This window comes from Antedon bifida, chromosome 4, assembly GCF_963402885.1.
Source record: "Antedon bifida chromosome 4, ecAntBifi1.1, whole genome shotgun sequence".
Taxonomy (NCBI): domain Eukaryota; kingdom Metazoa; phylum Echinodermata; class Crinoidea; order Comatulida; family Antedonidae; genus Antedon; species Antedon bifida.
In genome coordinates, this window is record NC_136229.1 from 1,032,937 (window position 1) to 1,060,641 (window position 27,705).

The 27,705-nt window shown below is 32.9% G+C and overlaps 1 protein-coding gene across 3 annotated transcripts; it reads left to right on the forward strand.

The window, feature by feature from the left end:
• The first annotated feature begins 821 nt into the window (after positions 1 to 821).
• Positions 822 to 27,393, forward strand: LOC144841184 (uncharacterized). 3 transcript variants are annotated; one of them, XM_078697421.1, is made up of 17 exons: positions 822 to 873; positions 1,552 to 2,391; positions 2,864 to 3,032; positions 3,549 to 3,719; positions 4,004 to 4,091; positions 4,554 to 4,654; positions 11,016 to 11,055; positions 15,512 to 15,598; positions 15,831 to 15,875; positions 16,233 to 16,430; positions 16,616 to 17,545; positions 17,936 to 18,129; positions 23,249 to 23,348; positions 23,706 to 23,904; positions 24,047 to 25,112; positions 25,445 to 25,628; positions 26,181 to 27,393. In XM_078697421.1, the coding sequence occupies exons 2-17, from the start codon at positions 1,589 to 1,591 to the stop codon at positions 26,315 to 26,317; spliced, it is 4,512 nt and encodes a 1,503-aa protein (XP_078553547.1). In that variant the 5' UTR covers positions 822 to 873; positions 1,552 to 1,588; the 3' UTR covers positions 26,318 to 27,393. The 3 variants fall into 3 exon arrangements, with proteins under 3 accessions (XP_078553547.1, XP_078553548.1, XP_078553549.1); XM_078697422.1 differs by having other exon boundaries at positions 4,013 to 4,091; XM_078697423.1 differs by lacking the exon at positions 15,512 to 15,598.
• Positions 27,394 to 27,705: the final 312 nt, after the last annotated feature.

Genomic DNA, 27,705 nt, shown 5'->3' on the forward strand with positions numbered 1-27,705 from the left:
TTTTATGTCCATATAGATTTTATATTTGTGTATACTTGTAATTGCATGGGTAATTAGTATGGTACTGTAATTGTAAATTTAGCCATTGGCTGGTTACAAATGACCTGGTGATCGAAGTAGTTTTCAATCATAAAGCGATGGATTATTCGAAGAAGTGTCGCTTGTAACCCGTCCTTGACCAGTTTTAAAATGTTGATTGATTGTTGTTACAGATAATTTTTACAGTCGATATGCTTCCTATAATAATATATAACGCCGAAAAATATATATTTTTTAAATATTAAGCCTACTGTAATAACTGTGTAATTTATATAATTTGTTATATGATTGTATAAATAATTAATGCACTCTTTGTCCATATTTAAGTCTAAAGTTCTTAATTAAATCGATTTAAGTTTGCCATTTTGTTTGTTTCATGTTTTGTATTTTAATGTGCTTTTAATTCTATAATTATATCTAAAGAGTTTTAAGGCATTCTGTAATTGGCGATTTTTCGCTGTTGGATGTGGTTGAAATAAAATAAAATAAAATACTGTACCACCATATCTTTCTAATATTCAAAGAACATTTAGGAGGGTTTGGTCGTAACGATTTTCTTTAAAACTTGGTTAGCCTACTAATTTAACTGGAATGTGTATGAAGAGTTGAGAATGGAGAAAATATTTCATGATTTTAAATGTTTGAGTGTTAAATTTAACGCGGTAGACCATTTGTAGAAATAGAAATCCCGATAAAAAGAGTAAAGTATACACTACATCAAGCAAGCTAGGTGTAGATCCAAATTTGCACAAATGGCGTTCCATACTTACTTTGAGAGCATGCAGCAAGAAAAAATGGACGACAAAGAACGAAACAAGAACTGAAACTGTACATGTAAGTTTAAATCACTTATAATATATCTTTGATAACCGTGATGTACTATCAAAACTAATTATATGATTATCATAAGGTTTCTAAACAAGTCACATCCGTAAAAATCTGTATTTATGATGTAAATTTCCAGTCTGTGCACCACACATTTTTATTTGTCGTAAGGGTAGGACTAGGTAGCGGCTTAGCCTATCTTTCTTACCGCTATTCCAGACTGTTATGAGTGGCTGACAGCCTGATGATAAGGTAAGCAACCTAGGTAGGCCTAGGCCTAACTTTTATCGTACATCACATGTGGTTATCTTTAGTGTTTAAAAGTGGTGTAACTGTAATAGTGGGTCTAATATTGATTGTATATTCATCAATAATCATCACATAAAATAAGAGACAATTTTGGAAAAAGTTCAATTTCTTGACTTTTTAAATAATAATCATTATTAATATAGGCATACTGTAGGCTTACACTATTCTATGACTACATACAGTAAATGATATGATTCACTGTTTTTTGATATATTTTTAGAAAACCATTGTTTATTGTTCCAGCTCTTCTGTGTATAAATATTTTAAAAAAGAACTTATAATATTAATACACACATCTGCTGGCCAGTAGCTTTGTTAAACAAATCAGTAAATTGTAATTTGAGGCAAAATTTGTTGTAATATTTATCTTTTTCAAAGGAAACCCATTTGCAAGTAGCACTCAATAAACTCAATAATGGAGGAGACAAAAGAGACAAAAGAAGAAGTCACAGCATCGGTTCCACCTCCAACTGAGGCAGAGGTTGTACAGATCCAGTTGTCTGGCGAGATCAACCAGCAACCAGAAGTTGAAAACATTGAAAAAAAACCTGTTTCTATTAGTGCCTCAGAGCCATCCTCTGTGGACCCTTCTCCTATTCTACCATCCTCTTCCTTTAAAGGGCTCCAGTCTGTGGGTCCCAAGATATTGAATCCATCGTCTACAATGACTGGTAGAGGTGAGGTATTAAGTCGTATTCCTTTAAGATTGTCTGGCAGCGAAATTTCCAGACAAATTGCTTTGAGAGAAGATGTTGATACTGTGACAATCAAAGAGGAAGATGCGACAATTGCAGTAACTTCAAAAGAGACTGCAGCCATGGACATTGAGGCTACTCAAAAGAAACCTCAAGAACAACTTCAAGAGCAACCTCAAGTACAACCTCAAGAGAAACCTCAAGAACAACCCCAAGGAAAAGACTCCTCTGATAATAGCATTGTTGCTGTCAATACTGTGACTGAATCTAACAAGAATAAAGAGGAAATCAGCGTAGAAACAAATAAAGATGATGAAAAACAAGAGAGTGCTGCTCCAAGTGAATGCTCTGAAACAAGTAGTGAACAATTAGGGAGGTCAAAGGTTAAAGATCCAAGCAAGATGCTTGAACAAGGAGACGCTGCTGGCCATATTGGTACTAAGCCAAAGACTCGAAATGTCAGAATAGGATTTTCTTTTGAACCAGGTTTTAAGGTTGAAGCCATGGATTACCTAAACAATTGGTAAGACATTTCTTATATTTGCTGCTGTGTAACAAACTTAGTTAGCATCCTTTAAACTGACGGGTAGTTTGTTTTTTGGTCGGCCATTCTGGGAAAATAGTAAATGCTCTACCCATGTACAGTAGTATGTGTAAAGTGTAATAATAATTGTAATAATAAATGCATTGTACAGTCAGGAAAAAATTGCAGAGAATAAGGCTTCCTACGTTCTAGGAGTTTTATGTGGTTAAGTTATCTGATAGTCTACAGTATATTGTTTTGACGACCACAGCCAGTAATAAATTTGTTTAAAACTTTAATTTTCATCACCTATTGCTGGATTGGTTGTAAAAACAATGGGAACAAAATTGTTTCACCTTTCATGCCTTGTTTACAGTCGAATACAACCTTGCATGCTGATATTAACAAAACCCCAGCAAATCATGTGCATTTATATATTTGTGACCTGACCTTTGACATTATTGCTCTATAGGTATCCTGCTAAGATCGTACGAGTTGACTGGGATGCAGAAGAAGTGCAGATACACTTTGAAGGGTGGAATGCACGTTATGATGAATGGGTTGATTTCCAAAGTGAGCGCCTACGCCCTGCCCCAAGACACTCCAATCGCAGAGACAGTTGCAGTGATGGCTCGTTACGGGTAAGATAACATATCATATCAAATATTAGGCATGACTTTATTTCCTAAGTGAGCGCCTACGCCCGGGCCCACGTCACTCCAATTGCAGAGACAGTTCCAGTGATGGCTCATATCAGATATTAGGCATGACTTTGTTTACTGTTTGCTTTCAAATTTTTGAATTACATATTTATAAAACCTAAATTTAAATAATGTATTTAAAAAGAAATAAAAGGAGAAGTAAGGTAATAAATACTATTATTAATTGTTTTACCTCTTACATTTTATATTTTGGTCTTTATTAAATTTTCGCCAGTGTAAGTGGGAACTTCCTGTTTTTGTGCAAATTAAAAAATAATACTTCCCCTTAAATTTTTATGTGTACAGTTAGTTACATTTTTTTTATTCAGAGGTTTTTACTACACAACACTTTATTGTGAATATTCAGTTCATTTCATTTTACAAAATTTACATTTAAACATGATTTTAGAAATTACAGTTACTAAAATAATGTTTATTTATTTTAATATATTGTAGAGATCCGGTGAGCATGTGCTAGCACGATGGACCGACTGTCGTTTTTATCCGGCAGAAATCATTTCAGCAAATAGTAGCGGTTCTTATCAAGTTCTTTTCTATGACGGCATAAAGAAAACTGTGCAAGCTATTAACATTCGTGATTTACCTCCGTCCCTTCAACAGGATAAGGTAAGAAACTAACTGTCACAGGCTATGAGTTTGGGAAAGGGAAATTATTTTCTAGGGAAGATACTGTATAAAAAAAACCCCAAAAAATAATTATTTCGCTTAAATTTTAACATTTTTTTCAGGTAAAGAATTTTTTTTTCGATCCACTGTTTGGTCAAAGTCAATATTAACTATTATGTGACATTAAAATGGCATATTCAACAACAAATTTGAAAGACAATTATTTTATATATATCTTTAATTAAATCATGTAAATCAAGAATCTTTTTTCTATTTTTTTTCAGTCCAAAAAGACAAGTGAAGGCTTGTATGATAAAGACTGGTCTAAGGGTCATGGCCGCCGAAAAGTGGAACGAAGTCAATCGCTTGAAGGTAACTATCATTTTCATTGTGTCATTTTCCACACTGACAGTAAAATGACAATGTATTACTGGTATCATTTTTGGAAATTGTACACAGATTATAAACTTTAGCAACATAGACAAAAGTTTCTGAAACTACATATCACAAGAACCCTAATAGTCTAGTTCACCAGAGGTTTACCATCAACACATGTTTCTACTTCATTATGGGAAATTTCTATTTATAATATTTCACCAAAAAATTGATTAAAAACTTTGATGCTCTCCAATGCCTAGATTGAACCCGAAGTATTGTAGGGTACTTTGCTCTCATACAACAAAAAGATACAATTTAAGTTCACAATCTAGTTTACAAGTTTATCAATTTACAAAATACCTCTTGGTTTCTTGGGTATGTTTAAACGTTTTATTGTATTAATATTATTGGAAAGTTTTTATTCTTTGAGTATTTTACTACTCTGTCTTTTTATAGGCGATAGCCCATCAGCACCAAAAAGACGTTTATCTGGAAACAGTTCAACGCCTGTCCAATCAAAGCGCATCCGACATGAAAGTATGTCACCAAGGTTAAAGGTCAGTTGCATGAGTTTAACAATTAAAACAATTAAATTATTTACATTAGTTGCTTTATTTTTTCTTTAGATTTACATATAATAGTGCATAGATTACAATTCTTTATTGACTCTCACCGTAAGTTACAGTATTGTCAAGTAACACATAGAAAACAAATAAAACACAGAACAAAAACAAAATATAAATATTTACACAAACAAATATTTATATATAAAAAAAAATTGATATGAATAGCCTAAATAACCAAAATTATAGTCCTAACACTATTCATAGAATAAACGCGTCATGTATGAATAGAATAGAATACATGGAATCAAATCAAATTGTATAGAAAAATATATATATATAAATCCAAAGGCAAAATTACTGAACAAATGACAATGCTGTGGGTATCAGTGGCTGGATCTCAAAGGAGATACAAAAAAAAACAAGTGAAAAGCTAAATCAAATTGATAAAGTAAAACAGCCAGAAAAGTTAGCAGAGCTTTCGGGCAACACTAGCCCTTCATCATTGCAAGTATATATATATATATAGGTAAAATTGTACAAAACCGGAATTAAATAGTACAGTACAGCAGCAAGCACACATTTCTTTGCACATGCAACTCGCAGGGGGTACACATAGATATCAAGTTTTATTTACAGAATCTTGTTTAACAATTCTGGATGCTGCTCGGAATGCTTTTTGTTTTTATTGCGTCTCTTTTACTTTTACACCATGGATTAAAATCATTTGTACATATACCATTGATTATCAGCAATTTTGAAAATTGCGTGTCACAAAGTTTGACAGAGCTTAAAGTATAACATCACATTTTAGAAATTAAAAAAAAAGTATAGAAATGAACAAAACAAATAGACCAAGCATCTACCCTGTAGTCCATCTGATTAGCACATAGGTTAGTAAAGTCCAACTAGTTTGGCCTTCTGGGTAATATTCTGAGAGTGGAAGTTGCCTCAGTGGTGATCCCTTGTTTTGATGTCCATACAGTACTATTCATAATATCGCCATCCATGTGCGACTATACTCAATTGAAGTTCTGCACAGTATGGGAAGATGATGATCTCAATTATACTCTCATGTTTTTTAATAATTCCATTGGGATTTTTTTTAAGTCAAGAATCATACATTAAAATTAGATTTCTTTCTTTTATGCAGCTTGTATTTTTTTTAGTTTAGCAAAATTTTTTTTGCAGATGATTTTCTTTTGCAGACATTATATACAGCCTATAGAAATTCATGCTTATTGCTTAAAAAAAAAATCTCAAGCCTGCACTCTCACTCTCCGAATTTCTTCAACTTGTAGGAGAGAGCGGACGTGCAGGCATATTGGGATGGTTGCTCGTCAAACAGTGATGACCACAACAGAGGATTGTATTCGGATATCACTGACCAAGATAGTGAACTAGATGACGATTTTATGATGCCTATAAATTTAGATTTGGAAGACTCTGACGATGATTCGAGCAACAGTCAAAAACCTCAAACTTCTTGTAGAACTTCTGACAATGACTCTGACAAAGCTTCTCAATCAAATTCATTACCCAGTCATGCAACATCTTTTCAAAGTGATATTCAGTTGATGTCGTTTAATACTTCTCAAATTCGCTGTGGTCATAATCTTAGATGGCATCATTATAATGAAGAAGATTTAATGTATTACATTTCACGAAAACCAAGTTACAGATTAATGCATAAGAATTCAACTGATGAAAACAAAAAGCATTTTGACAGAACTCTTAACTCTGGAACAAAATCTATTGACTCGGCAACAGATCTAATGTTGAGGATTCCAGGTCAAATTCCAAGAATGAGGTCATGTTACAATCATAAGTCAATTTCAGATTTGGATAAAAACCATGGTAATGTTGTGAAAAATAGTTACCCTGTTCCTATTTCTACAAGAAACGGCCAAAACAGTGACAAGAACACAGCAGTATTTTCAAATTCAAAATTGAGAGAGGATCTGCACCAAACTAAGAGAAATACTTTTCCAAAAACTTCTAAAGATATTTCTGATACACAGACAAATTCTCCAGATCATCGAATTTTATACCCTTCCAGTTTGGGAGGTCCACCAATCAGACGACCCATTCCATCTCATCGACACACTACCTGTTGCAAGTGCCTTCATCAATATGTCGACACCAAGTTCCGCTCGATTGAAACCCAGTTAAGGAAACTTCGGCATGAGATTCTGTTAGATATCAAAAGTGACATACAATCTATTTGTGATGATGTACTGGAAAAAACACAAAAGCAATTGGAACAATTTGATAGTAATGCAGTTGTTGTTGACAAAGTTACATCGATGGTGGATGAGGTTAAGGAAGTGATTAAAAAAGAAAGCAGAAATGTCATTGCCGCTGTTTTAAGACCTCCTTCAAGCTGGCAATCTGAAGCAAGAAAATCTGATGTGTCATTGGTCAACTCTGTTGCTTCACAAAATTCCATAAGACAAGGTCAGGTCATGTCAGGTCATCCTTCTAAAGTTACTTCCAAACTGGTACAACTAAGGCGTTCTTCATCTTTTAATAAAAGCAATTGTGTTTCTACTGGTAATTTAATCGTCACTGGTAAAAAACAATCCAAGAGACCATCTTACAAACTTGGCCCATACCAGAAAAATTCACAAGCTAGAGAAAATGTAAGCTTCATTAAATCAAGAATTAAAATTCCCTCAGGGTCTTCTAAACTGCCTGAACGCCAACCAGATGTGCTTCTCTTACCCAGGCTTTCAAAAGTGCCCATAGTGTCTCTGAATAAACTTCCAATCATTACTGATAAAAGATTGAGTGAGTCGCAAACTGTTGCGTCGTCGGTGTCAAAAAAGAAAACCTCATGTGATCATGTCATGTCTTCAAAAATGAAAGACACTGAAATGGACATTCAGCTTGAAATGTCTGATGATGAAGAGGACCCAAAGAAGAATCGTTCAAATGCTTCTACCGAGCAAAGAAATAATGAATCTCAATCAAGGAGCCATCTTAGTAAGAAGGATGGAAAGAAAGAATTTGCCATTCCATCTTCAAAAAATTGCGACAACTTCAATCGAACCAATTCCAACAGGATAGGAATTAATGTTCTTCCAACGGAGGCAACATGGAGGAAGAGGATTAGCTCTTTGAAAGAACAAAGTCAAAATGAATCGAACTCCAAACAAAAAAAGCCAACAGAAACCAGATGCACAGTCACACCACGTGTGTCCAACAAACATCAGATGCGAGGTGCTTACAAAAAAGAAAAAATCTCTTCATTAGATCAGGAAGCGTATAATTTAGGAACAACTTCTAAAGAATCATCAGAACAAAGAAAAGGTCATACAGTTGTCATTGGCAGTCATCCGTACAAAATGGAGATTCCAAAGAACATTTATCAAGACATACAGAGTAAAAGCAAGTCTGTAACCTTCTTTATCAAAAGACTTCTATCAATATTATTCACAAACAATGAGTTATCAGGAAGTGGAGACGATTTGTGGAAGTCTCAAAGGCAGACCGTTAAAAATGCTTTAGATCCGTTCCGCTTAAAAGTCATCATGTTGCAAGCACAGAAGGAGTTTCCTAGTTTTGATGGCGATCTACTTACTGATGATATTCTACAAGAGATTATCAGTGGCAAACAGAGAGTTTAATTTAACATTTGCTAATGGTAAAATGTTATAATATCTGGCTCCTTTGTTTGGTCACCTAGGTAGCAGTCCGGGACTGTGACAGAATGGTGACCATTGCATATTATTAAGCCAGATATTGTATATTGAATTTTAACATAAACATAAACATAAAATATGTACAGTATAATTATTTTTACATTGGAATTGGAATTTTTTTACATTGGAATAAATTTATAGAAATTAATATTGAATAAAACTGGATCCACCCCAGATTTTAATAATTCTTGTGTAAAAATAATAACTTTCCAGAAAGTGAACATTATTCTACTATGTAGTGGTAGTCAAGTACAGTAATAAAACCATACTCAATGTTCATAGAAAAATATAATAAATGTATAGTGTATAGTTATAAATTCAATGTTTAGCATTTCTTATATTTTATTAATTTTAAGCCCTCCCCTTTGCCAATTCCTGGATCCACTGTAATATAATACTAGACCTAGCCAGAATGAGGTGCTCACCTCGTCTGCAATTTTCAATTTTCACCACCCAACCAAAGTACATCTATCATGCGATGTCTAGTAAAACCCATTATGGACTCTTATCCCCAGTGGTAGATTTAGGAGTTTGAAATAGTGAGGGCCTAAAAAAATGTAAAATGAAGTTCTGAACTGAACCTACAGTAATGCCCTATGTTTTGAAATTTGAATCAGCCCATGATTTTATCCAACATTTTTTTACCTACAGCTCTAGTCTTTGTAAAAACTATTGATATTACAAGGCCTGTTAAAGCTTTTTTGACTTTGAACAATTATTTCTGCTTTCACTTTAGAACACGTAATTACTTTGTATAAAATATTAATATTTATCGATGTGTCGAAGCAAACAATTGAAACCTGTTATTTCACTTTCTCAGACAATTAGAGATCGAAACTTGTAGTTGCTTTTTGTTTATAAAGCTGAATTGTTAGTCTCATAATGCTTGAATGCAGTTTCTGTTTCACATGTTTTTTATAAAGATAATGCTTTGTTAGTCCGCTTCTTTGTTTCATTTCAAAAGCAGAAGTGTCATACATGTAATTAATTTAAACTGTATAAATGTTCTATTGAAAGCTTATCTTTTGTTTAATTGGTAATTTACAAAACATGTCTTTCATTAGGAAGAATTGTGTATGTTATAAATAGAGCATTTTTTTGCATGAAAATTATATTTTTTTGGAAAACTATATATTTTTACAAATCTTTGAATTTGCTTTAATAAATAAAGTTGATGCTATAAACATAGTGTATGTATTTTATTGTCACTTTTATTAAATTAAATTACTATAACAAATTCATGACAGCAGAAAGTAGAAAACAATGATAGAGAGCTTTCAATTTGGGACGACCGACGACCAACCTAGGTCAACCTAGGTCAGGTCAATCAATGTTTTGTCGGTTGCGGCCTGTACCTAGAAATCATCAAAACTTTGTTGAGGTGGGAAGCGAAGACACATGTCCCAATATCTCTGCGTGTGCACAATGTATTAACAATGACATAGTTTAGTCGGCAAAGCTAAAGCTCACTATTATTATTAAAGGAATTTATTGACATTAATTGTTATGTGATAAATTGGTTTAATTCAAAATTAAACAAGCCTTACACCTGTAAGGTGAAGTTTGATTAAAATACTACTATATCAGCAGTGAATGCCCTCCCTATGTACCCTCCCTGCGTCAGAGCGTGCACACAATGTTTTTTTAATCTTACACTGAGGCGTGGGGGTGTAATCACTTGCCTAACACACTCTTAAAATGACACAAACAGCACACCTGAATGTGTTGAGTGTGCAATTTGTAGCACACCTACATTTTTCAAAAGACGAGGCCTGCTGCATCATAGAATGATTCTCATATCTTGCAACTTATACCCTTTTCACTTTTTTCTTTTACACAAAATGTAACAACTTGTAACAAAATTGTAACCAGGTTTGCATAGTGTGAAGACAATTTTGAGGAAAATCAACAACACATCAACAAGAGGCCTGTATATTTGTTCTGAGATGTTCCAAGTTCTTACTGTGCACGTGTATTGCCCTGGTATTAACTGACCAATCATAGTAATCAAATAGCACGCAACTATTCTTTCCTCCCACGATTTCTAATGATTCGCGTATGCGTGTGTGAAAACATGTAGTAAGTCTGGAAACCTGAAGTTAATATATGAAGATGTGAAAAGGGTATTACAAATTGCACATCACAATGAGGCTATCAAAAGAATAGTTAAAAGATGACCTTTCAACTTATTCTTTGATTTATATTTTATATTGATACTTTTTGTCAAAACAAATATCGTGGTACAGAGACAGAAAGTAAAAGACAGAATTAAGTACCAAAAGTAAAAAAGCTGACCACACATGCAGAGAGAAGCAAACGTTTATTTAATAAAAAAAACTTTTTAGATTATTAAAATTTAACTATCGTTGTTTTTGCGAATAAACTAGGATTATATCATTTTGAAGATACTACTGTATTTTCACATACAGCTTTGTTCTAGGTCATCGCAAATTGAAAGCTTCAAATAAATAATCCATTGATTATCCATTATTATATAACACCTAAATAAATTCCTGTCATTTGATTGGACGATTGTGGGTCACATGGCGTGCAATAGTACGTACAAATAATGGATTTGATTATCCATTCCATGAAATGAAACAACTATGAGTGTATTGTTAAAAAATGTTTTTTTTTTCTTTTTTTTTTAGGGTCAATCAATCTCTCCTAGGTCACATACTTCAAGCCCAGGTATGCATTTTAGTTTATTGTTTATAGATAAAACAGTTTTAACCACACTATGGTGATCAGGGAAGAGTGAGACAGCGATTTTCCTAAATACTTATTATTTTGTCTATCTTTTTATTCTTTTTTAATGCGTTTCGTTATTCCTTATTTCATTATTAGTTTACTAAATATTTTATTTTAATTGTTTTCTTGAAAAGATGGTTTCTCCAATATTCTGAGAAATGTGGAAAATTTGTTTAATGAACTTTGGATAAACAACAAAAACATTTTAACTGATGTTATACACTGCTACAGTAGTATACTAGACCTAGTATGCAGAATTAGTAAAACAATCTGTATGTTTGTTGTCATCATTGATACTAAATAAAAGTTAATTGGGTCTGATGAAGAAAATGTAGATTTTTTGTGAATAATTCCCCCCCAAAAAAAATAATTTACAAAAAAAAAAAAAAAAAAAAAAAAAAAAAAAAAATGATCATCATATTGTGTTTAGATTTTTTACTGAATAACTTAAAATACATTACTATGTAATTCCATCCATTCATTTTTTACAAAATTGACAGACTTTAGAGACAGTGTATCGTTAATAAATACTGTATCATACATTGTCCATCCATAGATGTTTTCTAAATATAGTGTTAATCACTAGTATTGAATTTGTTCCTTTTTGTTATAAAATGTATGTTAAAACATGTAGAACTTAATACCTAAAATAGAAATTGAAAACATTTATTATTTATTTAATAATTCATCGCTGCAAACAGATACTGATTTTTTTTAAAGCACAAATTAAAGCACACAGCAGCGAAAAGAAATGGATGAACAGGTGGCAAGCACCTCTATCTATATCCCCCCTTGAACAGATAACAAAAGCATAAAAGCACAAACATTGACAATTTAGAAATAGCTGAAATACAATAGTACTTTTCTAGAAAATTAAATTGTTTTAAACCGTGGATGGCATTGAGATGGAGATGATGTTGAAATGGAAATTTAAAATGGAATAAACATGGCTAAAGGAGAATCATCCATGGCATTTTGAAGACTGAATTTGAGATGGATTCTTCAACGTTCTGCATGACGATAACCAGACTAATACGAAAACTCAACAATAAACTGCTCTTTAACATTTGATATTCGCTCTCTTTCTGCACAGACATAAATCCTGTGATTGATGTTGATGACGACTGCAGAAAGAGGACGAAGAAGAAGGATACACGATTCAAGAAAACTTCTTCCGCCTTTGATGGAGAACCTTCTTCCAACATTTTTGGAAACTCTGAAGACAATAATTATAAATGCTCTCTTGAGGATCAAAATAAATCATTTGCAAATTTATTGGCCACTTCTTGTAAAAGCAATGATAAAGTAGACAAAAGATCAAATCGTTGCAGGACACAAAATGATGGCAGTGAACAAGACACTGGTACCAGTGATGAAGATTCCAGATTGCGTTCCTCTCCTCTCGCTGATTTTGAAAATGATTTTGAAACAACAGTTGAAAGAACGCTGTCATCTGTTCATATGCTAGGTACAAGTGTGGCTAACATTGAACGAAGACAACACCTTATTCAACGTCAACTTCTAAAATTAGACACTGTTAATAGAAGACTTGGCAGGATCGAACTGAACCAGCAAAAGATGTTTTCTAACTTTCAGAAGATGTTAAAAACTATGACTGCTTTAGTATCAAAGTATAATCCTTCAAACACATCGATTAAAAACAATGAAATGATCCCCCAACAGCACACCAATCAAGAAATTGAAGAAATTGCAATCTGGAATCGACCATCTCAGCAATCTCAATTACCTAATCTGCCAGTAAACTCCATATTAGACCATGCACAAATTGATATAACTCAAGATTTTGACCCAACCGAAGGAAGCACAGATACCTGGAATCAGTTACATCAAAACAACTCTAATTTCAACAGTATTCAAGGTGACATGTCAGGTCAGCAGGAAGTAAATTGGAACAATACTAAACAATCTGTTCACATATCTTGCAGCAGGTCAACAGGTTCCCCAGCCAATGAACATCCAGGTTCTTCAAATGCTTATATTTTAATTCCCGAAGAAACGCCACTAAAACCAGATCCAGGAGTACATGAGAATGATGTCTGTCTGGATAAAGATGATAGTAGTATACAGTGTCTAAATCCATCTGGAAATGATTCAGTTCTGGAGGATGATGTTGAACTTCAACCTGTACCCATGTTTATTTCAAAATTATCAGATAGTAGAAGGAATGAAGTTTTGCCAAACGACGGAACAAATGAACGCAAGAACAATTTTAAAGCTAAATATGTTAGCGGACCTTTTTTATACTCTTCAACAGAATCAAGAATGGATGAAAACGATCTTTCACATTCATCTTCGGGAAGAAATCAAATTGAAAATGACATTTCTACTATAACAGAACATATTAGTGGTCGTGGTCAGATAGCAGGAACCTCTTCTCATCTGACAATTCCACAACTTCAGGAACAATTGAAACAGTTGAAAGAGACAAAATTGAAACAAGCTGAGCAACGTGTGAAAGAAAAGATGTCTTCACCAGGAGAGTTTATTGTGATTGGTAGTGAGAATGTGGAGTGTATTGAAGTAGCAAAATCCAAGTATTTAGCTTGTTATTCATCAAGCAAGCCTCGACCAAAACCAGGACAAACTTTCATTTTGAAGATGATGGGGTATCTTTTTACGAAGCAAGAGTTAAGAAATTCTAGCTTTGTGGGAGGTCCACGGCGTAGTAGCAATGGAGTTATCAAGATTAAGAAGACTCTTGATCCAGTTAGACTGAAACCAATTTTAGCAGAAGCTGAGGCTTTGTTTGGAGATGTTTATAGAGATATGTCGTACATTAGGGAAAGTATAAATGGAAAGTGTCGACATACATATAAAGACTAATTTTTTAATAACTGTAATGGACAATGTCAAAATTATTCTACATTAACTACATTTTGCAATTATTTAGCAAGCTTTTTAATAGTAATAATTAAACACTGTTGTAGTTACTGCCTCATAAACTTCTACATTTAAAACTAAAATAATTTGTTATTGCAGTAAAAAATATAGTTACTGCAGAACTGCAGTAAGTAAGATAATTTTGACATGAAAATAAGAATAGGCCATTTCGCAGTTTTTATTTTATTTATTTTATTTAGCTTTTTTTATTTAGCTTTTTCAATCGCAACCAACAGCGATAATTACCGCCACTAACAGGTTTGATACAAACAAAGCCAGGACTGTTTAAAGCACCTTTATTGGTCCTAACATTGATCAAGGGCTTCTCTCGTCCAGTTCCCACCTTGACCAGAGGAAAGGCATAAACCAATACGTCTGAGGCAGATACTAGATGCAGGGGCTGCCATAAGAGTCAGCAGTGCTGATTTCAAATGCCTAACGGGACCAGTTTTAATCAAGTTAATCACTTTCGTAGAAAAAAACATAAAGTACATAATATTATTTTAGCATCCAACCTTCTGTAGCAAACAAACAAATATATTGCTATAATACAATACAATAATTGATTCTACAAAACGTTTGAATTTTACAGAGATAAAGATTAAAAAGATTTTGTTGTTTTGAATTGCAAAGCAAATGTTAGCTAGTTTCGAAATGTTCGACTAATATGTTAAATCTATTTATAGCAGTTCACTAATACAAATTTGGAGCCAGGCCAATCGTAAGTCAGATTTTGTATGAATGAACTTACAATAAATAAACTTTAAAACAAACTCCAAAAAATGTGATGCAGGCCTCAATATTTCAAACTTTATTTTTATTCCTAAAGTTGAAGACCACAAAGGCCCGCCTTTGGAGTTTGTTTTATATTATCATATTTAAAACTTATTAGTGGACCCTGATATACAAACCAGTGTCTGTAATTCTTTATAGTTTCCATAACTTCTGTAAATATATATGCAATTGAAAGATTTGAATAAAGAGTTTTTAAAATCATTGTTTTGTCTTTGTAGTAAAGTTGTCACATTCATTTAAAACCTGAAACTTTTCAATTAAAGTATTAAACGTCAATTACTAACAAAATGTGTTAAAGAACTTTGAATAGGCTATTTTGTAATTTTAATAAATTAATCACTTTTGCTAAAAAGAAAAAAAAAATAATAATGATTTTGCTTATACAAAAGACAAAATATACAGTTAAAATTAACTAAAAACCCATTAAATTCTAGTCTATAATTTATGCTTCTATTTTTTTCTTCTTTTAATTATGGTTTTATCAGAAAAACATTTTTCAATATGTTCTTTTTTTTTCAATTTTATTGATCAATTTACATTGGTGTTGTTTTGTTTTCATCTGTTTTATTTACACTGTTACACCATGCCAGTCCATATTTCACTTCCATTTCATTTGTTTGGATTATTTTATTATGATTTTCTTTTTATTTGTTTAAATCCAATATTATTTATCCAATCTATCCAATCCTTTTCCATGCAGCAAGTTCGAACACCTCCATTTCCAGCAGCCTAGGGAGCCCTATAACACCAGTACTGTCTCAACTTGCCAAGAAAAGTAGGGAGCCACGTAAGTTTAACATATCAACATCATGTAGAGCTGACTACCATTTTGCAACAATATAATTTATAGAAATGCACAAATGGTAAAAGTACAAGGTTTGAAGTTTATTGTCATCTGGGGACTATGTTTAACATTTTTTTTAGTTTTGTTTTTTTTAATTGAATGAATAAAGATACATTGAATTGAATAAAGGATATATGTTTAATAATATATTAAAATATAAAATTATTATTTTTAGTAATAACGGACAAAGAAGTTGGTCTTCTCAGAGATCCTAACAGAAGTAAGTATTGTAGCAGTACCAGTAGATGGTTGGTTCATTGCTATGCTTCTGTGAATTTTATTTATTTTATTACTCGTAAACAGTAAATGAGTTGTAGATGTAACTGTATTTATTTGAAGATAATATGTACATTTAAAATCTCAGTTTGAACAACTTTTGAACAAATCTAGAGACATCGCTGCTGGCTAATGCCTTCCTAATGTTAATCAAAACAAAAAAGGGAAGGGATTAACTTTATTTAAACTACAAAATAATAATTAATCTTCATTTTCATGTTTTTGGGAGACAATAAATCTTTAAATTGATCAAATTAAAAATAAGTGGAGTTTATTTATAATTTATTTTATTTTTTAACAGAGCTTGCTCCGAAGGAGATGGTCATAGATTTAGATCATAACAAATACAAGTGTGATATTCCTGGATGCGATAAAGCATACCGAAAGGGTTCTCTTCTGGATTATCATAAAAAATATTACCACATTGGAGCAAAGCCCTCGTCTTATGCTTCAGCAGCGAGTAAAGCATTAAATCGCAGTAGAAAGAGATTGTCTACACGTAAGTATTGAATTGTTATCACTTAAACACTGGTCTGGAAAATCTTTAAGACGCTCTACATTAATTTGAAGAAGTCCACAACTGGTGTGTTGATGAAACATCGCTTAAGGTATTTCAATTTTGTTTTGGTCTGGAATCAGATGAATTTCTTCAATAGCATCATCATCTTTATTTTTATCTTACAGCTGGAGTTGTAACAAGTACAAAAAAATCAAATCCAACTCAACCAGCCAAGGTACAGAAGTTAAGATCATCTGCTCCAGCGGCAATAACATCAAAATCTGCTAAAAATGCTCAAACCAATAAATCCGATCTATTTGGAAAGGCAGCTGTTTCATCATCACGTCGGCTATCATCATCATCTTCACCCTCACCGGCCAAAGTATCTGAAAGGTTAAAAGCCCAGGGTGTAAAGAATCAAATTGAGAAGTCCTCTGAGATTGGAAAGACCAGGGTTCACGAAAAAACAATCGAAAAAAGCAAATCAGTGGATGGTTCTAAAGGAAAAGCAGTCGATGTTTCAAAAGGAAAATCAATCGATAGTTCAAAAGGAAAAACGATCGATGGTTTAAAAGGAAAAACGATCGATAGTTCAAAAGGAAAAACAGTTGATAGTTCAAAAGGAAAAACAGTTGATAGTTCAAAAGGAAAAACAATTGATAACTCAAAAGGAAAAACAGTTGATAACTTAAAAGGAAAGACAATCAATTTTACAAAAAAAACCATTGACGGTTCGAAAGACATATCTGACTTCGGGAAAGCACTGACTGGAGAAATCACAAAAAGTTTAGATATATTGAAAACCAGACGTACCAGTGGTAAGGAAGAGAACTTGAAACTTCCAGATAAAAAAAGTTCTGACAAAATTGAGGATCGGAAGAAGTCAACAGAAAAACATGAAAAAGATAGATCAAAAGAGTATGAAAGGATTAAAGGAGAGAAGAGTAAAAGCAACGATAAATATCGGTCTTCATCATCATCTGATAGAGGGCGCTCAACAGATCGTTCTGAGCATAGGTCATCTAGGCACCATCATGAAAAACATAAGAAAAGTCACAAATCACATAGACATCGAGATAGAGACAGTGATGGTTCCTACAAACATAGTAAGAAAGGTTGGTATATTCCATCTCTTGTGTATACCTTACTGATATGCATTTGTGTTCATATTGGAAACTGTTTTGAAAACAAAAGCTGTGTAGCTCTCTGTTCTCTTGGCACATAAGACTGAACAAGAATAATGATTTTGAAAAAAACGCCATTCCTTTAAAAAAAGAATAAGCTCAACATTTCAGTTTTGTACAATGACTTTTCTAAAGAAAAACTGTGATATCAAATTATTCTCAACCTTACCTATATCTTTGCATGTTAAAAATGAATATTATTTTGGGAGTTTTTTGAGTTGAAATGAACTCATACCCAAATCTTCTTTATGCTGCACAATTTAGATTTTTCCAAAACATTTTAAAAGGGGTTAAATTCTTAGTCATTTTTTTTGTCAATAGAAGAGAGGCATCACAGAAAGGAATCTAGTAGTTACATCTCACAAACTGAGGAAATTTATGTTCGTGAGTTGACTCGTGAACAGAGGCTGGAAATGGAAACGTGTGAAGAAGGTATGCAGACTGAAGAACCGTATGGAGATGAAGTTGTTCACTGTGTCTGTAAGATGAATGAGGAAGATGGTTTTATGATACAGGTTTGTATTTCCCCTTTTCTCTATTCTCTAAATTTTAGACAAATTGCCAAGGATAACCATAGGCGAATTAATTCACTATTATTCACAGTACAACATATACACAAGATGATCTATATAAACAAAGTCTTTATTTGTTTTTTTTTTCTCTTTTAGTAGTGTAAACTATGAAAAAACTTATTATTCATTCGTCATATATCACAAATACATATTATAGATGTTCGTTATTATTTCTCTTTCTATATTACCGTTTTTCCCCCATTATTTAAGTCTATAAGTCTTTGTGGAATTTGTCAAGAGAAAGTACTATGACAGAACTCGAACCCAGGACCCTTGGATTGGAAGCCGCGAATCATAACCACCAAGCCACAGCTTTTTTGGGCGTTGCACACCAAGGATAACCCACTAAGTCCACAGACTTGTTTCAGGTGGGGTCCTTCTGGTGAATTGGGCGGTACACCGTGAGAAGATCCCCTACTCTATCTACGATCAGTAGTCAAATGTTCAACACACTGTCCCACACACTGTCCCACACACCCTTACAAGTTTCAACTGTTAATAGGTTATGAAATTGATATCATTTATTTATAATAATGAAATTGAAGGTCTAGTGTTTCCTAATGTTGTTCTCAATTTCAATGGTGAAAGCAATTAAGTAATTTTCTTTAATTTACTTATTATGCCAATTGTAGAAATATATGATAGAAACAGCTTTTATAAAACTACTTTAAATACAGCACAACTAATTAAACTACAGCACTACTAATTAAATTCCAGTGTATTTTTAGCACCACTTGTATTCATATAGCAGATCTCTACTGCAATTTCTACCAGTCTTAGAAATCTACAGCAACAATCGGTTATCCAAACTTAAGAAACTAAAAATGGGTTTAAATATTACTGAAGAAACATGGATTTTGTACAAAATTGGATGTGGTGTTGCTACAATTGGCCTGATTGCTAATGTTGTTGATCTTTGCGTAATTCTTAAATTGTCGTCTCTTCGCAAGAGCACACGATTACTCATATTCAACCAATCAGTGGCTGACTCTCTTGGATGTTTAACTTTTTTGATCCAATGTTTACTCTTTGATATCAATTTAGATTTGTTCTGTGTTATGTTTAGCGTGTTGTTAATGTTTGCTGAAATTTCTTCATTTAACTTAGCAGTCATATCGATAGAACGTTACTTAGCGATATTTAAACCTCACTGGTTTAAGAATAGATATAAAGAGAAACATGCATACATTGTAATATTTTGCATGTGGCCTGTCGGAATTTTTGTTCATCCAGATAAGCTATTTTTGCAGGAAGGAAATCAATTTGCTTTTTACTGTGGAACACAAGAAGGTTATGAAATCTTTCCATACATTAACGTACTGCTTTCATTCGTGATATTTTCATTTACCATTTGCACCATAATTGTTGTATATTCAAGTATCTTCTACAAACTCTGTAAACAGCGACGATTAGTTTCAACTCAACCGGCATCATCTACCACACCATCTCTTCATCTTAAAACTCTCAAAGTATTTTTTGCTATAAGTTCTGCTTACATCATCAATTGGATTCCTTTTTTTGTCATTTTTCCGATATATCATTTCACAAGCAATGATTTTGGTTTTCAAGTTGTTGTTTTCAGTTTGATCTTTCTCATTTCCAATTTCATTGTTAATCCTTTTCTTTATACGATATTTATGCCACAGTTCCTTCTCCACTTGCGTAAACTTTTTTGTGCAAATTAATTTGAAATGTAGAATTTTATATATAACTACTAAATACGTATTCACTGAATTTTTGTGTAAATTAATGCATTCCCAGCATGCATTAATCACATACCTATATATCTATGATATACTAAAGTGGTCACGTCTATTAATAATCCTACTGCAGTTGATGCAGTATTCTATGCTTGCTAAATAATTGTATAATAGGTTAAGTAAAAGCAGCATGGTAGTTACTGCAGTAAACTGCAGTAGAATAATGTTGTCATGGTCCTTATTAGTGATCCTCTTTTCTCCATGGCCAATGAAAGGGACTTGTTGACTTTCTTTTGAATCGGTTGAGAATAAATATAATTCAAGATTTCTTTTGTATTCTAAAATGTAGATTTCCAAGATGGAGGTAATTAGATTTTAACAGCTTAAAATCAACAAATCAATTTAAGTCATTATGCATTTATCTAAATTGAAAAGCAATTTGTTGTGCTAATAAGTTCCACATTAAGTCATCATTTCTAAGTTCTCATTTCTAATATATTTTTATATGGTATAGTTTATTCCATTCTGTAAGGGACGAGTTTCCCGCTGTTGAATGAGTTTGAATAAAATAAAAATAAATAAAAATAAAATAAATAAAATAATACAAGTGTGTTTCTGTAAAACAGGTTAGAAGACACACTGGTATATGCAAAGTTGATGTCACCTACTGTAGCCTAGCTTCTAGACGGATTTGGCTTAAAATATTATAAAGGAAAACATCTTGGCACGTACAAATGCCATGTCATAACTATACTTCAGCTGGAACTAGTTTTTGAGAAAAAATATAAATAGCTGTTGGTGGTACTGGTCCCTCTCTATGGTGGAACTCTTTTTAAATTGTGATTGTGTTGTGTGACAGTCTAGTTCTGATAAGTCGTCTTTTAATTGGTATTTTAGTGAAGTAAAGCTCTGTCTACACTATCAAACTATTTTGAGAAAAAAAGTGTGATGTGCCCAAATATGGTAGTGATATGACATCATCATGTCCATATAGTTAAGACCAGTTAAAAAGTTAATGCCCTTACTGCAGGTCATCAATATCTAAAGTACTAACCTCAGATACATTATATACCCTTTATCAAGAAATGTATCTTTTTTCGAAGTTAGATTTAAATACTACTTCTGCCAACTTTATTTCAACAACACAATTTAAAAATATTTGCTTGCGAAAAGACTTTAACTTTGTTAACTCAATAATAATGAAATTGAAAAAGACAAGGTCTAGTGTTTCCTAATGTTGTTTTTAAAATGTGAATGGTGAAAGCAATTGAGTAATTTTCTTAATTTACTTGGCAATGGCAATGCTTAAATTAAATAACTACTTTAAATACAAAAATTGTCTAATTGAATTCCACTAAGTGTGTTTTTAGCGCCACTATATCCCAGCTTCAGTATCTACCAGTCTTAGAAATCTAAGTCTACTGTAACAATCGGTTATCCAAACTTAAGAAACGGAAACATTTAGCAAACTAAAAATGGGTTTAAATATTACTGAAGAAACGTGGATTTTGTACAAAATTGGATGTGGTGTTGCTACAATTGGCCTGATCGCTAATGTTGTAGTTCTTTGCGTAATTCTTAAATTGTCATCTGTTCGCAAGAGCACACGTTTACTCATATTCAACCAATCGATGGCTGACTCACTTGGATGTTTAAGTTTTTTTATTATATTTTTACTATTTGATATCAATTTAGATTTGTTCTGCGTTATGTTAAGCGTGTTACTGATAATATCTGAAATTTCTTCATTTAACTTAGCAGTCATATCGATAGAACGTTACTTAGCGATATTTAAACCTCACTGGTTTAAGAATAAATATAAACAGAAACATGCATACATTGTAATATTTTGCATGTGGCCTGTTGGAATATTTGTTCATCCACAAATGATATTTTTGAAAGAAGGAGATCTATTTGCTTTTTACTGTGGAACACAAGAAGGTTATGAAGTGTTATCTTACATAAGCCTACCGCTTTCTTTCGTGGTATTTTTATTTACTACATGTACCATAACATTTGTATATTTGAGTATTTTGTACAAACTCCGTAAACAGCAAAGATTAGTTTCAACTCAACCGGCATCTTCTAAAACACCATCTCTTCATCTTAAAACTCTCAAAGTATTTTTTGCTATAAGTTCTGCTTACATTATCAATTGGTTTCCTTTTTTTGTCCTTTTTCTGATATATCGTCTCACGAGCAATGATTTTGGTTTTCAAGTTGTTGTTTTCTGTTTGATCTTTTTCCTTACCAGTTTCACCGTTAATCCTTTTCTTTATACGATATTTATGCCACAGTTCCTTCTCCACTTGCGTAAACTGTTCAGAATTATTTGAAATGTAGAATTTAATATTTTCCTAAGTATGTATTCACTGAATTTTGTGTAAATTAATGCATTCCCAGCATGCATTACTCACATCTACATACTTATACATCCACGGTATACTTGATAACTAAAGTGATGTCAACATTGCACTAACTATTATGTTTTACTATGGGTTATAATATTTCAGAGCAGACTTGGATTGTGATGGAGATGTTGTATTTCTTCTGTTGGCCTAGTTGTTAATGTTGTAGTTCTTTGCATAATTCTTAAATTGTCGTCTTTTCGCAAGAGCACACGATTACTCATATTCGACCAATCGGTGGCTGATTCACTTGGATGTTTAACTTTTTTGATCCAATTTTTAGTACTTGATAATTTAGATGTCTTCTGCGTTATGCTAAGTGTGATAATGATGATAGCTGAAATTTCTTAATTTAACTTGGCTTTTATATCAATAGAGCGTTACTTAGCGATATTTAAACCTCATGTTACATTAAGACTGTACACTTACTGTGTTGCTTAGTTCCTAAATTGCTTAGGTCAGTATACAATATGTTAAGACTGTACACTTACTATGTTGCTTAGTTCCTAAATTGCTTAGGTCAGCATATAGCATATCACCCTTGTGATCCTTGCTTTTGACATCTATAGCGTGTTACTTTACTTGGCGCTTAAGCGGTGGACTTGTGAACATGTACTTGTGAACATGTACTTTTTACATCTATAGCGTTTTTCTTTACTTGCCGCTTAAGCAGTGGACTTGTGAACATGTACTTGTGAACATGTACTTTTTACATCTATAGCGTTTTTCTTTACTTGCCGCTTAAGCAGTGGACTTGTGAACATGTACTTGTGAACATGTACTTTTTACATCTATAGCGTTTTTCTCTACTTGGTGCTTAAGCAGTGGACTTAGGAACATTTACTTTTGACATCTATAGCGTATTACTTTACTTGGCGCTTAAGCAGTGGATTTGTGATAATATATAAACACTTATGACCTGTTAAACACATTTCTGTTATTCTGTTTTTAAAGTGTGATTCATGTTTCTGTTGGCAACATAGCATGTGTGTCGGGTTGAATCAGATTTCAGTTCCCAAGAAATATATCTGCTGTTTCTGCCAAAATCCTTCAGGTTAGTTATTTTTATTATTTTTGGGAAAATTGGGGGCAGCAAGCGCTGTTTTGGTTGTCAATGAAATTTGGGGGCAGCATTCAGCAAGCACAGTTTTGGTTGTCAAGGAAAGTGTCTTCAGATACTCTACATAACAAAGTCCTAGTAAAGTTGTTTTAATTTAAGAAAAGAAAACTTTAATTTAGACAGGATTTGAACTCAAAACTTTGGATTGGTATATATAATTATATATATTATTTTGTGCCTGTGATGTTTATATATATATATATATATACATGCATACAGGCATCATTACTAAATCACTACAATGCTAAATTGAATGTAAAGATTCATTAATACATTTGAATATATCACCAGGTGAACGAACCAATGCAAAGTATCAACACAATCAAGAATGGTTCAAGACAGGAGAGCTCCCTCAGTTTCAATTTAGCAGTAATCGTAGTCGAGAAAATGAGTCTCCAACGATGATGCTAGCAGCTCACAAACTCGGGAGTGATATTCATGGTGTTAATGAAATGTTGCAAGGTCTGCGACAAAAGCTGAAGATTCTTCAGTAAGTTTTTATACGGATTTACATTGTAATGCAGTCTATTAAAAAAAACAATTCTATAACACCACTTCTCTTCACTCTTCTAAAACACTCATTTGAGTGGATATTTTTTTAAATTTCTAGTGTACATATACTTTTTTTTTAGGTCGCCTAATGAGTTAAAAGAAGAATTGCAGATGTGGGGTAGAGTTTACAAAGAGGAATTTGAACAATTCAGAGTAATATCCACTGGAGTGGAACTGAGTGAGGAGGTAGATTCAAATGTAGACTTAAGTGTTCATGAGAAATCCTTACAGGATTTTATCAAAACCACAGCCAAGCCAGAAGATCCTCAGATAACTACTGATCAACAAACGCCAACTAACGTATCAGAAGTTGTCCCATCTAAGGAAGATGATGTGGTTTCCACAAGCGCATCAATAATGATCAAAAGTGAAGTAAGTGGTGATAATGTTGTGGATTTGGCAGAAGGAAAAGAACCTTCTACAAGTACTGAAATTGAGGAACCTTCAATTGAAAGACCACAAGAAGCACCAAAAGAATTTTCTAAAAATGTAGACAAAACCATGCCAATCTCTTCAGAAGACTGCATGGCAACCTCTTTAGAAAAAAAACAGTTCATTCCATTAGAAGGCACCATTCTCATTCCTTCAGAAGACACCATGCCAATCTCTTCAGAAAAATCCAAACTTATTTCTTCAGAAGACTCCACGGTTCTTTCAAAAGACAACTTGAAAGAAGAAACAGAAGAGGAGGAAGAGGAGATGGAAATTGATGTTGTGGACAGTGACGAAGATGATGAACCTTTGTCAATTCTGAAGGAAAAATGGAAAAGAAGTTCAGATGAAGAAGCTTCAGAGACTTTGCTTTCTGAGAAATCATCAGCAGATATCAGCAAGGAATCTAGAAAGAAACTGGAAACAGAAGAAATGAAAAAAGAAGAAATTAAAAAAGAAATTGAACAGAAAAGAAAAGACAAAGATACTGCTACACCTTCTGATAACAAAGAGAAACTTGTGAAAGATTTTCCAAAAGAGTCGCCCCAAGAACAAGCAATTGTCAAAAAGGATTCCATTTTGCAAGACACTTCTCTTGATAATGAAGAAATGCCATCAACAAGTGGCCAAAGTCGTTTAAAAGCAGAAAACAAGTTAGAAATGGAGAAACCGGCAGCAAGTCGACAAGATAGTTCAATCGAAACTCCAATCCAGGTAAATTTATTTAGTAAATCAATCACAACTAGCTCATGTGCCTAAAAAAAATTAAAAAGAATGTTTTATGTTAGACTGGAGCTTAAAGATATTTTTATGCTTAAAATGTTAACATTTTCCTAAAAGTGATTATTCTTTATTTATAGTTACTGATTTAAGAAATAATAGATAAAAAGATATATAATACTTAGTATTTAAGTGAAATATCTTGTGTAAGTGTGATTATATTTTAAATTTAACCAGTTTAACTCCTCAAGTTTCTTATAAAATAGTTAATAGTTGCTATCTATTAAACTCCTTAGTTTAAATTAATTTAATTTTGTCATCATCAGAGTTGTGACATTCCATCAACATCACGTGACATTCCTGATATACCATTGATAAGTACTGTTGATGTGAGATTAGAAGCTGAGAAGACAAACATGTTGGATTGCCAGCTGAACCTACTTGAACATGTGACAGGAGCACAAGATGATCTTGAAGAAAGGCTAGCATTGATAGAAGAACAAGTCACAGGTATTTGTTGCATGCCATACCCTTGGTTCACTCCTCTTCCTTTGGTGCAACACCAATCTCTACCGTGCCATACCAACCCTCCTTCCCTGCTGCCACTTCAGACAGTGCCATCGTTTTTTTCCACATCAGTCGTCCCTTCCTGGTTTTCTTCAATCATCCTCTCTTGCTGCCATCCCAGTCTTCTTCTTTGGTTCTTCGCCATTTTTCTTTCTATCTCTTCATTTCTTTGCCATTTTTCTATCAATTTCTTCAATTCTTCGCCATTTTTCATTCTATCTCTTCAATTCTTCGCCATTTTTCTTTCAATTTCTTTAATCTTCCTTCTTGAGTTTCATGCGGTAATAGAGTAACCACGTCCTCTGGTTAAAATACTAGTTTGCTTTTTCTGTTTTTCTTCTTTCTCTTTTGGCTTTGTTTTGCGCATAGACATGCATTATAATTCGACCTTTCAGTTGGTACCAAAAGTAAGTATCATTTAAGTAAGTACTGGTACCACACTTACATGAGCTGTAAACGAATCTCAGTTGGTTTAATCTTGTATTTCTTTCTCAGCCTTAGAATCAGTTTATTTGATACCACAGCCCAAACCAGGAACCAAAACTTCATTTGATGACATGCCATTTGCTAAGCGACGTCTAAAAATGTTGATGTCAGATCTTAAAAAAGTTGCTGAGATTGTGACCACTTGAGTGCACTTCATTTCATACTGCATTTATTCGTGATTACGTCGTCTCATTGATGCACCTGGTATAACAACATGATGATTATACTGGTACCACATAGTACAATTACTGATGAGAAGTTTAACACCGTTCAAAAGTTTATCACAGACTATTAGTAGCAGAACACCCATTAGTAGTGTAACACTGGTCTAAAGTCAAACACTGATCACAAGTTTAGCACCAATCAGAAGTTTAAACACCTTAGTAGTGTAACACTGGTCTGAAGTCACTGATCACAAGTTTAACACCAATCAGAAGTTTAAACACCTTAGTAGTGTAACACTGGTCTGAAGTCAAACACTGATCACAAGTTTAGCACCAATCAGAAGTTTAAACACCTTAGTAGTGTAACACTGGTCTGAAGTCAAACACTGATCATAAGTTTAGCACCAATCAGAAGTTTAAACACCTTAGTAGTGTAACACTGGTCTGAAGTCAAACACTGATCACAAGTTTAGCACCAATCAGAAGTTTAAACACCTTAGTAGTGTAACACTGATCCGTAGTCAAACACCAACATCTATCAGAAGGTTAACATGAACTGTAAATAGAGATATCTCTATTAATAGAGATGTCTATATTAAAAAATTTCCTTTAGAAGTTATGCCAAACGGTTGATAACAACAAATAATAATCATACATCAAGCCCTACTTGATATATGTGTTACAATCTACATTTGTTTTTTCTTAGAAAATCTTAATAAGAATATTTGAAAATGTTGTTGTTGTATATTTACTGTTTTCACAACTATATGATAAATGCTAAGTTTGTATATAATGTATACCTAAACATTGTCAACCAACACAAAATTAATTGTATGCTTTAATATTTGCAGTTTTGTTATTATAAATACTTATTTCAAGTTATCTTTGTAAATGTAAATATCCAATTTATAGATTGAATATAGTTTCAAAAATGGCATTTTATTTTTAGCTTTCCGATCTTTAGACCTTTCTGAACATTAAACACCAACTCATATGTATAGGCCTATAAGCTTGTCGTTGTTCTTTCTATTAATCATAAAACATGTATTATGATATTAAACCGTGTCCCAGTTTCTGTATGAATTTGTTGTGTTGTAAGTTTTATATAAGATAGCATATTTGGTATAAGCATATTCAATGAAACGTGCTCACGCATACATCGGAGTAATTCATCTTTTATGTGAACCATTTTAGAATTCTGTCGTCAACGGACTCTTCCTTCTCTGGTGGCTAAGGGCAGTTTGTATTGTTAAAAATGCAGCCTCTATCATAGTTTTCAAAATTTCTTTCTGTTTTTTCTCTCAACGCTTTCAGACAATCTTTTGATTGTATAAGCGCTTTATAAATCGAACGACATTAACATTAACATT